This window comes from Nelumbo nucifera, chromosome 2 (genome assembly GCF_055504915.1).
Source record: "Nelumbo nucifera cultivar China Antique chromosome 2, China Antique-T2T, whole genome shotgun sequence".
Taxonomy (NCBI): domain Eukaryota; kingdom Viridiplantae; phylum Streptophyta; class Magnoliopsida; order Proteales; family Nelumbonaceae; genus Nelumbo; species Nelumbo nucifera.
The window spans coordinates 87,065,748-87,084,264 of NC_142650.1; the positions used below are offsets into that span (position 1 = coordinate 87,065,748).

At 39.1% G+C, this 18,517-nt stretch overlaps 1 protein-coding gene across 1 annotated transcript in view; it reads left to right on the plus strand.

The window, feature by feature from the left end:
- The window catches only part of LOC104606092 (rho GTPase-activating protein 7-like), a 124,538-nt gene that overhangs the window by 92,781 nt on the left and 13,240 nt on the right, over positions 1-18,517 (plus strand). Inside the window, exon 15 of the mRNA XM_010271138.3 lies at positions 11,108-11,157. Coding sequence (XP_010269440.2) covers positions 11,108-11,157 — 50 coding nt within the window. The remainder of the gene's footprint in view (positions 1-11,107; positions 11,158-18,517) is intronic.

Consider the following 18,517-nt stretch of genomic DNA (forward strand, 5'->3'; position numbering starts at 1 on the left):
AGTATACAGTCTGGGGAAGAAAACAAAACTGCTGCCGCCCAGGAGAGAAAACCGGAACTCCTCCAAGATTTGTCAGTTTCTGCTGATTTTCTTAGGGAAAGAAGAAGGTTCTGGGCGACACAGCTGATCAGAAATCCTTCCAGACAGAAGCCTTCAAGAGGAACATGGGTTAGAAGAACCCTAACACTAGGTTCGAATACTACTGCTGATGAGACTCTTTAATCTGTGACTGTTCAAAACTGAACCATAGAGAGAAAGGCTGCTGCCGCCCAGGAGAAACCAGTATACAGTCTGGGGAAGAAAACAAAACTGCTGCCGCCCAGGAGAGAAGACCGGAACTCCTCCAAGATTTGTCAGTTTCTGCTGATTTTCTTAGGGAAAGAAGAAGGTTCTGGGCGACACAGCTGATCAGAAATCCTTCCAGACAGAAGCCTTCAAGAGGAACATGGGTTAGAAGAACCCTAAACACTAGCCAAAAGCAACCTGAGAACAGAACTCTAATATGCCCAACGAATGAGCAAGGAAAGAACAACCTACTCTGATACCATGTCAACAGACCCAGAGCAGAATACAAAATTCTGGGGATGAAGAATGGACGATTCGACCCTACCCCAAGGGTCCTTTATATAGAAAATGAAATTACAAAATTACAAAGAGGCCCTTGTAGGGCTAAAGTGAAAATAATAATAAATAAGAAAACAATACAATAAGGACTACAATAAAATGGTACATTAGGGAGTTTCTTAACAGGTAGGAGTAGGGTCTGGTGCGTGCAAACACTTGTGAGAGAAGACAAGAATATCCTTCACAGCCATCGAAGAGGAATTGTCTTGTGAATCAAAGTCATACAAGATAGAAACTGAAGGAGCAGGTAAGTTAGCAACACTAGCAAAGAAAGAAATATGTTCAGGAAAAATAACATTACGGGAGATACGGATATGTTGGACAGATGAATCATAGCATAAAAATCCCTTATGGTCAGGACTATAACCCACAAAGGCACAAATAGCAAATTGTGCAGATAATTTGGAGCACTCATGAGAGGGGAAATGAACAAAACATAGATAACCAAACACATGAAGAGAAGAAAAGTTTGGTGGACGACCAAACAATTTATTGAAAATGATAGACATTAAAAAGAACAAAAGAAGGAATTTAGTTGATCAAGAACAGTCATACTAGCTGCCTCCACCCAAAGGAAGAGGGAGAATGTGACTCCTGTAATAAGGTCCTCACCACACTAAGGGCATTTCCATTCTTGCTCTCAGCCACTCCATTTTGCTGGGGATTATCTAGACAACTTTGTTGAACTTGTATCCCATTAGTCTTCAAGTAAGATAGGAGATCTTCATCAGTGTACTCTCCCCCTGAATCTAAGCGGAGGATAAGCACACAAGACTGAAATCAAATTCGTACCATGGCGTGAAATAACCGAAATGTTGGGAAGACTTCTGATTTGTGCCAAAGAGAATAAATCCATGTGTACCTAGTACAATCATCAATGAATAGTACAAAATACTCGTATCCCAATCAGGAAGTAATAGAAGAAGTCCAAACATCAGTATGTATAATTTCGAATGGAGAAGTAGCATGCTCAGACTTATGAGAAAAAGGCAAAGTGCGGCTCTTACTCAATTAAGAAGAAACACATGAAGTATCAAAAGTTTGCAAAGAGGGAATTTTGTTACTTATAAACCAGAGTCAAATAAAAACTTTAATTTTTCAAAATGTGGATGACACAAACGTTTATGCCATAAGTCCTAGACACTGTTTCTTTGACTAAAAAAGGAATCAGATGAGGGGCTGAAACATAGTTTTCAAGGCACCAAGGTGAACCTAGGCGACAGGGGAGCGCTTAGTTGCCTGGTCGCCTAGGCAGGAGCCTCGACGTCACTTAATGTCTAAAAATAAAATAAAATAAAAAGGGGATGAACCTCTATTTTTGCTATTGAAATAGAAATAACAAAAGAGTAGAGCCACTGTCTTTCTTCCAGAAAAAGAAACAGCCCCCTGCTTCTAGAAGGGGCGGAGCCCCTGTTTTTGATCCAAACAAAGAAAAATAAGAAGGGATAGAGTCCCTGTTTTTTGTTCCAGAAGAAGAAGAGAGGAAGAGGAAAGAAGAAGGGGCAGAGCCCCTGTTTTTGTCCCAAAAACAAAAAAAGAAGGGGTGGAGTGGGAAAGAAGGGGCAGAGCCCCTGTTTTTGTTCCAAAAAAAGAAAAAGAAGGGGTGGAGCCCCTGTTTGTTGTTCCAAAAGAAGAAGAAGAAGAATGAAAAGCATACCTTCTACATTCGATTTCCCTTTCTTCTTGAAAGACATACAACTCGGAACCTTGGAGGATATCCCTTCAACTCATCTTCGAATGTTTTATCTATCATAAACCTTAAAAAGATAAGAAATTAATAAAAAAACTTATTATAATATGAAAGAAATAAAAATAGTGCTTCGGTGTATCATGTCTATATATATTGTAGACTTAAAATATAAAAAAATATCATATGGCATTTGGGCGAGGCGAGACCCAAAAAGCACCTACACGCCTAGGCGTCACCTTGACAACTATGGGCTGAAATAAGCAGATGACTTGGTTGTGTGCAGCTTCTCAAACTCCAATGCAAATAGTCAGCCCAACCTACGCCCCTTTCCATTGCATTGGTCCTGAATCAAGCTGCCATTAGAAGAAAAAGTCAGAATATGACCTTCATCAACAAGTTGTCCAACTGAAATTAGGTTTTGCAATGAGATATGGGACAAGAAAGGTCTTGGTAAGGGAGAGGGAAGAAGAGGGAGAAAGCTTAAGGGACAAATCATTACTACCAATGATGTCCAATTTTTCACCATTGGCAGTAACAATATGTTTGTGATGGGTTTCAGTGTTGTTATTTGAGAGATCTGTGTAGGCTTTGGTCATATGATTGATAGCTCCTGAATCAATAATCCAAATAGGAGATGAGGAAGAACAATAACCAGAAAATTCACTAGATAAGCCAATAGCAGAGAAAGCAGAAGATACCTATTGCTGAATTTCCTTCTTATCCATAGAAGCAAATGATTCACCTAAGCATAAGTCTGGCTCTCAGTCACTTGGTAAGCATGATGTTGGTTCTTTTTCTGAACACCTTTAGCTGGTCGAATAGGACACTCTAGAATGATATGACCTCGTTGCTTACAATAAGTACACACATTTTTCTTCTTACAATGTGAAGCAATATGGCTGAACCCTTTACATCCATAGCATTGAATCTTAGAGGCATCCTTATTGGTTGGTTTCTTATTTCCATGGGTAATGAAAGCAGTATCAGCTCGCTTTCCATCAAGTCCTGCAATAGTCAAGAGTCTAGTCTCCTCCCTAAGGAGTTACCCATTATTGAGTCTAGGTCTGGTAGAGTTCCTCTACTCAAGATGTGAGACCTGATTATTTCGTACTCAGGTCTGAGTCTCATCAGAAACTGATTTACCTTTCACTTCTCAAAGTGTTTCTGAAGGTATTTGACACATTCAGCAGGGGCTAGAGAGAAAAAGATACATTAGGGCTGAAAGAGAAAAAATAAAGTAATAAAAGATACAGTAGGGGCTACTATATTAGAATACATCAATACTTTCCACAGTAAGGATGTTCTATTTTGAGTAGAATACCTTGGATTTTTGTGGTACTCAGAGCTGTTTGTTGCTGGTCCCTTTTTGCAAGAGTCTAGAGAGATCAACAAGGTATTCTTTCACTTCCTAGGATCTTGGAAGTAACCCTGTGATCGAAGTTTGTGCTTAGAGTGAAGGTTCAAAATATTGATACAGGCTGATATGCTGGTTTATCTTTGTTCGCTTTTATTTTATTTCTTTTGTTTCTTTTTCAACCTGGATCAGAGGGGTTGGTTTAAGGCCCATCTACCCTCTGAACCAGGTCACATCCCCTGCAGAGGTGTATTGGTGGCCTCCCAATACGGCCCGGTAGGTATTGGAATTTTGATCCTTGCTTAGAGTTGATTCTTTTTGAACTTTTAAGACTCATTTGAGTCTAAATAGGAAACCATGCCATTTCTGGGTTGATTCCTTTGCTCCTGTAATGTCATGGCTGTTGAGAGCTTCGGACTTATCACAATTGATTACATTTGTAATTGATCTTTGGCCTTCTTGTTGGTTGTTTGTTGAAATTCATTGTGTTGATGATAGATGAAGTCATCTGGAGAGGAAAATAAGCAAGGTGTTGACACCTATGGTAGTCTATTACTAGCAAGTTATCCTTTTGCTTCTTATGGAGCAACCACCGAGGTTTGTTGCTCAGGGGGAGGATGGTAAGGTGTGCAGACTAAATAAGACCATTTATGGACTTAAACATTCTCCTTGTGCGTTGTTTGGTAGGTTTAGTGAGGTGGTAAAGAAGTTAGGTATGAAACAATGTCAGGTTGATCACTCAATCTTTAATCATGACTTGCAGGCTGGAAAGACCTTATTGGTGGTATATGTAGATGATATTGTCATTACCAGGAGTGATAGATTGGGAATTGCTAGGTTGAAGATCTTCCTGCAGGAACACTTTCAAACAAAGGACCTTGGTAAACTAAAATACTTCTTGGGGATAGAAGTAGCAAGGTCTAAGCATGGTATTAATTTGTGTCAGAGGAAATATGTTCTTGATTTGTTGGAAGAAACACGATTATTAGGTGTCAAACCAGCTGAAACACCTATGGAATCAAATACTAAGTTGAGCAGTGATATGGGTGAAGAGTTTGAAGATCCTGGAAGGTACAAGCAGTTGGTGGGTAAACTAAACTACCTAACCATTACCCAACCAGATATTTCATTTGCAATTAGTGTCGTGAGTTAGTTCATGTAGAAATCTCGGGTTCCACATTTGGATGCAGTTCTAAGGATTGTAAGGTATTTAAAGGGGGCTCCTGGTCGTGGCTTGATATATAAGAGTGGAGGATACTGATGCTGATTGGGCTGGCTCTATATCTGTCAGGAGATCCACTACAGGCAATTGAACATTTCTTGGGGGTAATCTGGTGAAATGGAAAAGTAAGAAACAGATAGTTGTGGCAAGAAGCAATGCTGTAGCAGAATATAGAGCTATGGCACATACCACTTGTGAATTAGTGTGGCTGAGAAATCTTCTACAAGAGATGGGATATTCTATTCACTCTAATGAAGCTTAGATATTCTATTCACTCCAATGAAGCTCTATTGTGACAACCAAGTTGTAGTCCACATCTCTTCTAATTCGTTGTTTCATGAGAGAACAAAGCATATAGAAGTTAACTCACTTTGTGAGAGAGAAGGTGTTGAGTCGAGTGATAGATGCTGCACATGTTAACACAGGAAATCAATGGGCAGACCTGTTCACCAAAGGGTTGAGTCGGGGGAGAGTGGACTACATATGTAACAAGCTGGGACTATATGATATATACTCACCAGCTTGAGGGGGAGTGTTAATGTCAACTGTGTAGGGGTATTTTGGTCTTTATATTCATGTTTAAAGCTGCTGATGTGTAATGATTTGTTAGTTGTTATGTCCCATACTTAAGTAGGGGCAAAGGAGTCTTTTGTCTTTTGAATAGAAATGTATAAATTAAATCTGGGCGACTAGAGAGGAGATTGATCTCTCTTGTTCGAACCAGAATTCTTCTCCTCTCTTCTTCTACTTCTTCTTCTAGTCTTTCTATTACTTCTTCAACTCTCATTCTAACAGAATTCTAGTGCAGATTAGGTTTATAATAACTGAAATCCAACTCTTTGGATCGAACAAGGGAGGTGACCACGGTTTTTCTCTTATATTTTCTTGCAAAATTCAGAGATCCAACTAATCAAGATCAGTCACAAGAAGGGGAGATCGAATTAAGGTTTCTGGGGTGGTAAGAGCAAAGAGAGCTGAAAGCAGATTGATCTCTCTTTTCTTAATCCTTAAGAAGCACCACTCCTAATCGAATTAGGAGGTTTGTAATCCAAATCTTTATTTGGATTTGGACTCTACCTTAAGATAGGTCTTATCCTCTTATGAGAATGGGTGCTCCAGACCCATATTCGCCCAAGTCACATGACAACTTAAGTAGTCAAGTCATGTGACCACTTGATTAATCTCATTAATCATGGGCTTTAGGCCCATTAAGTGGCTCACGTCCCAAGATATTTGTTGGCCCATTTAGGTTCAATTTGTATGGCATGGGACCCCAACAATGACCTCACATAAGACCATATGGGTGCGGCCCAGCCTCTGTGAAAAGACCTAGCTGAATTCACTGTCAAGTACAGTGAACTCTCGAGTCCATCAGTATGGGCTCTTAATGGGCCCAACATTTACAATTAAAAGATCCTTGAGTCTAGCCATCCTATGAAGGCCCAAGGATAATAGACTTTAAGTAAGATATAACCCATCAGGTAAACAACCCTTAATGGTCTCTTACACTCAACCTCTTAGCCCATAATGATCAATCATTGGCCGACTGGGAAGGACCTCTCCCCTGATTGCAAGGTGTAGTGTTGCACTCTCTGCTCTGATGGGTCCCGGGAATTAAAACCTTTTGCAAACCCTTTTTCTTAAAACATAATATATATATTATCATATAAATATATTTTGCAAAACAAATCTCAAACACGATTGAAATTGACCGCCGACAGTTTTGGTTTCCATCAAAGAGAATGCATTCTCAATCATTCACTTTGTCCGACAAAGGGGCTGATCCTATCACTATGATCACCCACTTGAGTGAATTCTCAGGCTGTCCCAACATACCCAAGTTTTGACCCCCAAAGGATCTCACTAATTGGCATATCAAAGACAGCTCGATTCGACACCCAGTGCAATACCATAATCAAGTCTAGGGGTTATATGTGTAACTTTCCAATTTTGCCCATCAGTCTCCAAGGTCCAGGGCATAATTAGAAAATGGTTTGGGTTCAGTGCTTCAAACAAACACACACTACATGTGCTTCAGGTCTAACCCTAGTAGCTGAGACAAGCTGCCCCAACTTCTTTGGCAGCACATTAGTGTCAGCCTTTGCAGGATAAACTCTCTAAATCTATCCAACTACTGAGAACATTCTAAACTAACACGAGTCTCATAAGTGTCCAGTTTAAGGGGTAATTACACAGAAACACACCAATGATAATATGAAACAATTATGTACTATCACTCATTTACAATAAATGTATCAATACATCAATCTGATTGGAGTTAAGGGCATACACTGTCTAACAGTTCTTATGGGGCTTGTGTATGGAAAGGCATTATGAAGTTTAATCACGTCGGGGGTTTGGAGAGCTTTAGGGTGGGGGATGGGGCTAGAGTAAGGTTCTAGGGAGATGATTGGTGTGGTTTGTGGAAATGTGAGCTTTGTTCGAGACTATACAGGCTGACTGAACAACAGATGGTTTTGGGAATTTGGTCAGGTGTCCTAAATTCATAAGATCTTTGTTGGATCAAGAGGTGGAGGAGTGCATCTTATTATTAGACAAACTAGAACAGCGCAGATTATCAGCATCCACTAGTGATGGTTTGTGGTGGAAGGAATGTACGGATGGAAAGTTCTTGGTGAAGTCCTATTTGGCTCTGATCAAAGAGAATTTGACTTCTGACCAAGTAGGAGTGTGGGATAGCCCTATTCCCCCAATAGTGGAGGCTTTTTCCTGGCTGGTTGCCTTAGACAGCATCGTAACAACAGACCATCTAAAGTGCAGTGTTGTGAAGTGGCTAACTTCATTTGGCAGTACTACTCTTTCCTGTTTGGCATTCTGGATTTTCAACCTTCCTAACCTGCAGAAATATTTTCCTCTTGGCCAAAATTCAGAGAAAGGAATAAAGCAAGAATTGTCTGGAGCTGTATCCCCTTTGCTGTGTATTGAACATTATTGAAGGAAAGGAATAGGAGGCTGTTTGAAGACAAATCAAAAGGCATTGAAGCTTTGGTGGCCTCAGTAGGAAAGCTGGTTTCAAGCTGGTCACTGGTCCTTCCAGATTTTGAGCAATTTAACAGTGCAGATTAGGTGGAAAATTTCTGGGAAATTCCTGAAATTCAAACTTATAATGTAAACTTGTTTCTTAGTGATTAATGGTATGGTGTGTCATCTTGGCACCAAGTCAGATTGTACTTCTCTTCTTATTTTAATAAATTTCTTCTTTACTCTTCAAAAAAGTTATTTGAGGGTGTCACTACAGATTTGTTGTCAAGGAGTTGGAAGGAAGTAACTAATTCATCCCCATTTCAAATGAAGATTAGTCCTTTGTGGTCTCCGCCAGCTTCTAGTTTATAAACTTGAACTTTGTTGGAAGTAGTGAAGGTAATCCAGGACCCTCGGGCATTAGAGGAACGTTCAGAGATGAGGAAGGGAAAGCTATTGTTATGTTTTGAGGACCAATTGGTGTAGGGGAGTCACTTAGAGCTGAGGTTATGGCAGTGATAGAAGGGTTAAAGAAGGCTAATGAATTGAATATTAAAAAGTTAATTGTTGGAGACTCAAAATTGGTTATAGGCTGGTTGCAAGAGGAAAATGGATTATGTAGAGATTCAGCTGCAATGGGTTAAGAGAAGTGCTAATCCCTTTGCTTGCTAAACAGGGGGTGGGAAGGGATCAAATGTAGTTCTGGGCTGTATTGTAATTCTGTTTTTTTTTTTTATTTCTTGGGGAGGATTGAGGGTTAAGAGATTTTACCTCTCCCCTTGCTTCCTCTGTACCTTTCTATTAATCCCTTAATAAAATTTTCTGTTATTGATAAAAGAAAAAGAATAACATGGAGTTCACTATCTTTATCTCCATTGTCTCCAGCTGTAGTACCGAGTATCTGTTCAGGAACAAGAAAGGAGAAAATCCTAATAGTAAGGTCATTTCTTCTTATTGTACTGCTTTTTTTTTGAAAAATGTATAATTTTCTGGATTAAGGATTTTCTTTTTCTGCTTTCTTGATTTTCTGGATTAAGCATTTCCACACCTTTCTCAAAGTGTGAAAATGGTCATGGGTTTTCAATTTGGGTATTAAGATCTTTGATTTGCAAAAGGTGTACTTTTGACTTCTTTTTATTCCATAGCTGCTTACTGTTTTTTTATATATTTTTTTTCTCTGCGTTTATGTCGATTCTGTTTTCTTAGTTCTTCTGTTTGGAAGAAAAACATGTATGGGTTTAAGATTTTGCACCTTCTTTTGCTTTGTACTAGCACAAGGTTTAACCAAGTATGACAGGTTTCACCTTTTCCTTTTTCCCCCTCCTCACTTTCGGTTTCTTCATCTCTGTTGGTTTTGTTTTAATTTTTTGGTTTTTCTTTCAATTTATGCTTGTGGGTGGCTTTCTTTTTCTGATTCTTCAGAGTTCAGATAGTTCGTTGTTCTTTCTCAACAAGAGCATTATTCGAATTGGTGGGTGCTTAAATCATTTCTTAGCACTTCCATGCATGTCCTTTTTGTTCTGCCCCTAGCTCTTCTAGCCCCTTCAACTTGTAACAGATCGCTTTTATTGGGTTCTATAGATGGCCTTCGATGCAGATGACCAAACCATCTCAGTCTACTTTCTCTCATCCTTACTATATAAGCATTCTTACTTATAATATTAATATTTATAGTAAATATATTAACATATATTTTATTTTTTATATCATTATTTATAATTTGGCTTTTGGTTGAGTTCAGTTGAAAATTTTGACCATACCGAACCAAGAACCAAACAAACCAAACTGAAATAGCTTATTTGGTCTGGTTAGGTTTGGTTATCAGTTCAGTGACTGAACTTGAGCACCTCTAGTTATGACCATCCTTCTGATGAGTCTATTGTGGTATTATGGGTGAAATTTTGGGAGATCTGTAGTGGGGAGATGTACGTTTTTGTTGGGCCAATTTTCTCTTTCACCTTTAAAAACAAACCTGATTTGTGCCACCCATAAGTGAGGGACTTTCTTTGGGGGATGCTGACACTCCTTTTGTATTAAATCTGTTGGATGAACTCATGTGGGTATTTCTTCTATCCAATGGTTAAGACAAAAGAATTTTGGCCCCCTTTCTTCTATCCTTTAAACCCTTGTCCCATCTATATGGAGTTGGTTAGATGAATCATATCTTGCCATTTCAATCTGTTCTGTGCTATATCCATAATTAAATTATGGATGCTTAAATCATTTCTTAGCACTTGCACGCATGCCGTCTTTGTTCTGCCCCTTGCTCTTCTAGCCCCTTGAACTTGTAACAGATTGCTTCTTAACGGATTCTGTAGTTGGTCTTCAATGCACATGACCAAACCATCTCAGTCAACTTTCTCTCATTTTGTTACCTATTGGAGCTACTCCTTGGTTCCTTTGTATGACTTCATTTCTGATACTGTTCTTTCTACTTATAACACTCCTAGCTATTAGAGATGGTAATGTGAAGATTCTTCTCAGCTTCTCAAATCCGGTGTGTGTTGGAAACTTGGTAAGAGCAAAAATATTGATTTTAATTAAAGGGTTACCATTGCTGAAGGGGACTGTCAAGTGGTCAACAACTGGCTGAGATCAGAGAAATAAGTCCCATGGATCTTCAAATTTAAGGCTGAAGACCTAAATGCCTTGGTCAGGTGCGCCCCAAAGATAGCAAGCAGCTTAGCCATCATCTGGTGAGAACAGTAGTCAACAGAAATGTTATTGGTTGGGGAATTCCAGGACCTAGGTCTGATTTACAATTTTTTTTCTTTTTTTTTCTTTCTATCTGCTTTGGACAACTTAATGTTATTATATTGTACTTTGTCAACCATTTTTTTGATAAGTACTTTGTTGGCCAGTTTTTGTTATTTTGGTTTCTTTTCTAAATAATATTAATATAGTACTGTTGCTTATTGAAAAAAGGAAATTCACTGCAAACAGCCTCCACCTTCTCTAACTGAACAGTTAGTACATAGATCTGATTATGTTTATGATAAAACAGTTTTTGTTGGTTGCCTGAGGCTTTTTAGTATTTGGCTGAAGATATCATTATATTGTGTATTGCTTTCTTCCCTGCGATTGTATTGAAGTGATAATTTTATTACTTGAATTAGATATTACATTTTCCTTATGATAGCCAATAGGATATTAGATGCTTCATTCTGAATTTGTTATCTTCTATATCTTGCAATCGTAAATATTAAATCTCTGATATACTATTCTGTTCTTGCAGGCTAGGAAGAACCTGTCCATGGAGTCAATTGACTCTTCTGGTGAAGAAGAGTATGTTATCACACTCTGACAACTGTTGCCCTGAAAATGTGTAACATTTATATGCTTATTTAACTAATATGGGGTAATGGTTTGGCAACATTTTGGAAGGTCCTTATTATGCAGATAGCATTTTCTAGAAACTAGGAGTTGTGGCATGACCACTGTATTGTATCCTCTAATATATATGAGATATATCATGTGGTTAATGAAGTGTGGCATGACCACTTCATTAACATTTTGGAAGGTCCTTATTATGCAGATAGCATTGTCTAGAAACTAGGAGTTGTGGCATGACCACTGTCTTGTATCCTCTAATATATATGAGATATATCATGTGGTTAATGAAGTGTTTAAGACTTCTGAACTTTGGCACTTGATCAGACATAATAGTTCTGAGGAAACTAGTGACATGAGATTCCCAGTAAAACATGGTACTAAAAATCAGTCCGCATCTTGATGTTTTCCATGCAATGTTTCCATTTCTCTACTGCCAGACATGCCATATAATTGCTGCAAGGATGCACCTCTAAATCTTCTTTCCCCATCTTCTGAGGCCCTTGAGCACCAACCCATCCAGCCAATCTAACAAGGAATGGGGGCACACCCAGCTAATGCTCACCAGCCTTTCAAAGAAACACCAACTCCTCCATACAGCAGGGCAATGGGTGGCAAGAGGTGTCCCTCACCTTATGATTGAACATCACACAGCTCAAGCTTCCAAGCTAAACCCTCTTCTACTCTGGTTATGCTTGATATGACATTTAACCATGCACTGATGTCCAACAAATGAAGGCTACATTGGTAGGAACACCTGGAACCCAAACTATCTTGCAAGGATGATTTGGATGCAGACCAATAGGCAGATTTTTAACACAATAATACCTCATAGAAAACACCAGATTTCTCCCATTTCCAGATTGGGCTTTCACTCTTGCAAGCAAGTCTCCCACATCTTGCAGCTCCCGTTTAAAAAAATACTTTTCAACTTGGGAACCGTCATCACTTTCTCATTTACCATTTCATAACAGTCAGCTATACTGCAGTTTTTTGGGAACTGCAACGGTCAACATTGACCATGCTTGTCATTTCAACCAAGCTTTACTCTGCAAGCTACATAGTGGTTTTGTTGCTTATATTCTGTTCATTTTTCCATTATCATCAATGGATTTCAACTCTGGACATTACTTTTTGTAGAGATGATGGGCCGAATTGGCATAGTTTCTTTCTTTTATTTAAAGCACTGTTCATGACTTAGTTTGTTATTAGTGGGCCTTAGCAGCTATGGACATTACTTTTTGTAGAGATGATGGGCCGAATTGGCATAGTTTCTTTCTTTTATTTAAAGCACTGTTCATGACTTAGTTTGTTATTAGTGGGCCTTAGTTATGGGCATGTTTCATTTTTATTATTACCTTTCATGTGCTGGCCACCCTACTAAGGGTATTCATGTAATTAATTGTATTCACATTATAATAAAAGATATTTTAAGGGGCTGAAGAGAGATTTGATTGTCTCTCTTCTTCCTTTTCTTCCTTTTCTTCCTTTCTCTTAGATGTGAGTTTGTCCTTCAAATCTGATATAAAACTGATAAAAGAAATAAGGAAAAGTAAGAGAGAAAGAAAGGTTACAGCAGAATAGAAGAGAAAGAAGAAGAGAGTTTGATGGATCTCTCTCCCTTCACTAATCTTTTATTAAAATTAATTAATCATGCTAATTACAAGTCTGCCCTTTAAGTGGGCGACCAGCAAAGCAGTAACTTAAAAGAACTTAAAAAGAGGTTAACTGGCCCATTAAGAAAAGGCCCATTAACACATAAAATAGATATAACATTATTTAAACGTAAAAGAATATTAGGACTCATTTGGCCCAGTCTCTCTACACTCCTCCTCAAGTTGAGCATAGATGTCAATCATGCCCAGCTTGCTTATATAGTCTGTCAGCTTTCCTTTTGGAACACCTTTGGTCAAAATATCAGCCAACTGCTCTTCTGAAGCAATAAATGGCAAGCAGACTTCCCCTAAAGCAACTTTCTCCCTTATGAAATGCCTATCAACCTCTATGTGCTTAGTTCTGTCATGTTGAACAGGATTATGCGCAATGTTGATAGTTGTCTGGCTGTCGTAATAGAGCATCATCGGCTTTTCATAGTCAATACCCAACTCTCCCAAAAGTGATCTCAACCACAATAATTCTGACACTCTATATGCCATTGCCCTGTACTCTACTTCAATTGAGGATTTGGCAACTACAGACTATTTCTAACTTCTCCATGAGACAATGTTCCCTGCCACCAAAGCACAATGTCCTTAGGTGGATCTCCTATCATCAATACATCCGGCCCAGTTAGCATCAATGTATGCCTTTAGCTTCATGTATCCATGCTTGGCAAACAAAATACCTTTCCCTGGAATGCCTTTCAAGTAGCACAAAACTCTTTTTGTAGCTGCTAAATGTGTATCTCTAGGAGAATGCATAAACTGACTAATAACACTTACTGCATAGGAAATATCTGGTCGAGTCATGCAAAGTTATAACAACTTCCCAAGCAGTATTTAGAACACTCCCCTATCAATCAAACAATTCACCATCAATAGCAGAAAGCTTATGGTTTAGGTCTATAGGGGTGAAAGTCGGTTTAGCACCAAATTTACTGGTCTCTACAGGGAGATCAAGAACATACTTGTGTTGAGAAAAGATACCATCCTTAGATCTAGCAACTTCAATTCCCAAGAAGTATCTGAGATCCCCCAAATCTTTTATCTCAAATTCAGTGTTAAGAAATCTTTTGAGCTTAATCACTTCCTGAGTGTCATTACCAATAACCACAATGTCATCAATATAAACAATTAGAAAAAGTCACCAAAGAGTTCTCTTCACAAACAAAGTATGGTCAGATTGAGTCTGTGTATAACCAAAAGAAACAAGGGCAACTCTGGATCTCTCAAATCGGGCTCTAGGGGGTTGTTTGAGACCACAAAGAGACTTCTTCAATTTGCACACCTTTCCTTTCCATACACTCTTGTAGGTAAAGACATATAGACCTCTTCATGTAGGTCTCCATTCAAGAAGGCATTTTTAACATCAATCCAGTGAAGGGGCCAATCAAAAGTAGCAACTAGAGACAATAAAACTTGAACTGAAGTCATTTTAGCCACAGGAGCAAAAGTCTCAAGGTAATCAATACCATACATCTGAGTGTAACCCTTAGTAACCAATCGAGCCTTAACCTCTCAATAGTGCCATCAGAATGATATTTAATAGTGAATACCCATTTACAACCCACTAGTTCCTTCACTTCAGGCAAGTCTAGGATATTCCAGGTATGGTTCTTATGCAAAGCATCTAGCTCAGTCATCATAGCATTCCTCCATTCAAGTTTGGACAAGGCTTTTGGTACAGTCGTAGGAATCACATAGGTAGAAACAGAGGCAAGAAAAGAATAATAAGTAGGAGATAGAAGGTTGTAGGACAAATGTTTAGAGATACAATGTGATGTACACTTCTGTTTGCCTTTGCGAAGGGCAATAAGAAGGTCAAGGTCTAGGAAGGTAGTAGGTGGGTCAAAGGAAGGCTGACCCGTTACCTCAGTAGTGATGGGAGGTGCAAGAAGCTCTGAGGAAGGAGTGGAAACAACATGCCCATGCTTGAATCTATCTTTGAGACCACCTTTGGAGAATAGGATGTGAAGAAAATATAGGAGGATGAGTTGGGGGAGGAGGGGGAGCAGGAAAATGTGAGGTAGACACAGTGGAAGGAGAGGCAATAGAAGAAGATGACTTGACAGAAGACTCAAAAGGAACTAGAAGAGGAACAATTGGAGACATAGCAAATGATTCCTCAGAATGCTCCCCCTTAGGAGGAATACCAAAGAAAGGAATAGACTCAGCAAAAGTGACATCCCTAGAGACAAAGCAGGTGCCATGAACTGGATCAAAACAGCAATATCCCTTCTGTGTGGAGACATATCCTAGAAAAATGCACTTATGTGCCTTGGGCTTAAATTTGTCTCTAATGATTATGAACATGTACATAGCAAGTGCACCCAAAAACTCTAAGAGGAGGAGAAAAGAGATCCTCATCCGAAAAGAGAAGGCTAAACGGGGTCTTGAAACCCAGAACTTGGGAAGGCATACGATTAATCAAAAAAGTGGTAGTAAGGACAACATCCCCCTAAAATTTAATAGGAACATGAGATGCAAAAAGGAGGCATCTAGCAACCTCAACCACATGGCGGTTCTTCCTTTCCGCTACTCCATTCTGTTGTGAAGTGTAGGAACAAGAACTCTGATGAATAACCCCAAAGGTCTCAAAGTAGGATGAGAGGTTCTTCTCAAAATATTCCTTATTATTATCAGATCGGAATATTTTGATCTAGGTGTTAAACTGGGAAAGGATAAGTTCATTAAATTTTTGCATAATAGTTGGTACTTCATCCCGGGATCTCATGAGATAAATTCAAGTATAGCGAGAATAATCATCAATAAAGAGAATAAAATATTTATAACCCCCCCATAGTAGGCAAATGATATGGCCCTCACACATCAGAGTGTACAATATATAAAGGAGAATTAGATCTTTTATTGCTTACTGAATAAGAATGTCTACAATGCTTCACAAGCTCACAAGACTCACAATGAAGACTCGATAAAGATATTTTCTTAAACATATCAGGAAACAAATGACTCAAAGCAGGAAAAGGTACATGACCAAACCGTAAATGACATAACACGACTCTATCAATAGATTCTGACAAAACAGACTCCAAAGCAATTCCATTAGGTGGTCCAAGGCTCCTATCAGGTGTGTCCAACAAGTATATTCCATTCGCCTCATGGCCACTCCCAATCGTCCTCTGGGATTTCAGGTCCTGAAAAACACAATGGGTAGGAAAAAAGGTTATGCTACAGTTCATGGATTTAGTCAAGCTACCAACAGATAAAAGGTTGGTATTAAGCTTGGGGACATGAAGGACAAAGGATAAAACAAGGGTGTCAGAGGCCTTGATATCTTCTTTGCCATAGATGGGAGCAAGAGACCCATCTTCAATGGATGTCCTCTCTACTAGAGAGGAGCTGATATGAACAAAAGAGATTAGATAATCCAAGGGATTTTATGATTACCTGAAATTGTAGCATGATTTGCAGAAGCACGAGTACCTGAGTGAGCAAATGAGGATGATGAGGTGTTGCCTGAAGGGTTGGATGCTGAAACAGTGGTCTCCAAGTGATTAAGGAACCTCTCTACTTTTCAAACTCTGCCTTTACTACTGCCAGCTGCTCCATAGCTGATCTTTCTTCACTTTCCTTGTTTCCACTCTCAAACATTGTGGCAACATTAGCATTCTTAGGCTTCCCAATCTGACCATTCTTCTTAAAGTTGTTATTGTTGTTGTTCCAAGACCTGTCTGGGAGAAGATCTGGATGAAGTTTCCAACAAGTGTCCTTAGTATGCTTTAGCTTCTTGCAATATTCACATATCACTTTCTTCTTCTCAGTCGGCCCCTTTGGCTTTATTCCAGCATGTGCAAACTGTTACGTAGATGGTTCCTGTAACTACACTTCGCCTACTCTCTTCACTACTTACCATGGCATATGCTTTAGCTTCTTGCAATATTCACATATCACTTCCTTCTTCTCAATCAGCCCCTTTGGCTTTATTCTAGCATGTGCAAACTGTTATGTAGATGGTCCCTGTAACTGCACTTCGCCTACTCTCTTCACTACTTACCATGGCATATGCTTGAGCCAAAGTGACCTCATCTTTGGTCAGGATGTTCTGCCTAGTAATGTCGAACTCAGGGTTAAGTCATGTGAGAAACGCAAACACCCTGTTTCATTCCACCAGTTTTCTAAATGTCTCTGCATCTTTAGTGTCTCCCACACAACTGTCTTCATAATATCAATTTCCTGCCATAGTGATTTCACATTTCAGCATGGAGTAGTAAATTGCTACACTCTCACATCACTCTTCAACTTATAGGCTCTTGCAACATTTAACTTTTGTGAATAAGTTTATGTAACATTGTCCCAAATCTCTTTGGTTGAGGTCATCCAGAGTTAATGCTAACTTATATGAGTCTGCATAGAGTTGACCAACCACCCAACCACTATGTAGTTCTCCTGCATCCATTTCTTAAGTGCAAGGTTTGTCTTTGCAGGTTTCACCTTACTACCTGTGAGATACCCTAGTTTACCTCTACTGCAAACATGATTCCGTATGAATTGCACCTAGGCTAGATAATTGATTCCATCTAATTTAATTGTGGCCACACCAGTCAAAAAGTAATCTATGGGACCAACCTCGGATATCGGCATCTGTTTCATTACATTTCCAGATTGCTCCATTGATCAAACGAAAATCAAAAAACTAGTTTTTCAATCTCTATGGACCTAATCGAGGTCAGTACAGTACCCGGAGATTAAAAAACTAGGGTTTCACTGCACCCAGCTATCGGGGAGGATGAGAGAAGAAGCAGCCGCTCTTACCAGAGCTTCCCAACCTCCTTCAAATCTCAACCGCACACTTCTAGGGATCAAAATACACCTCCCAAGCCCTAAGCACCTCACCCAATCCTTCTCCTTAACCTGTAACTTGAAATCTCTCTAGTCGGCTAGGGGTTTGGGCATAAAAAAATACAGCTTCAATTCCTGGCAATTTTCGGCTAGATTATAACTCTCTAAATCCTCTACCAACTAGGCAAATAGTCCTTTGACTGATCAGCAACTTATCTCTCCATACACTCTTCTAATTGAAGGGTGCATGGGAAAAAAAAAGAAAAAGAAAAGCGGAGGAAGAATTGCTCTGATACCAAGATGTGAGTCTGTCCTTCAAATCTGATATAAAATGATAAAAGAAATAAGGAAAAGTGGTAGAGAAAGAAAGGTTACAGCAGAATAGAAGAAGAAGATGGAGAAGAGAAAGAAGAGAGTTCAACGGATATCTCTCTCCCTTCACTAGTCTTTTATTAAACTTAATTAATCATGCTAATTACAAGTCTGCCCTTTAAGTGGGCGGCCAGCAAAGCAGTAACTTAAAATAACTTAAAAAGAGGTTAACATGCCCATTAAGAAAAGGCCCATTAACACATAAAACAGATATAGCATAACTTAAACATGAAAGAAATATTAGGGCCATTGTGCCCAGTCTCTCTACACTCTTCCATCTTCTTCTAAACTTTCTTTCGTCCATCTTCTTCCTTTTTCTGCTTTATTTTCAGATTTATACAGGTGGGATTCACAAGTTGGTAGTAGAGAAAGGTTTCTACCTTCTTCCTTTTTTTTCTCTCTTCTAGACCCATACACAATGTATAGGTGCAGTTTGATTATACTTGGAGAAGTTTCTCGAGCCTAAGGTAGAAGCGGCTAAAATA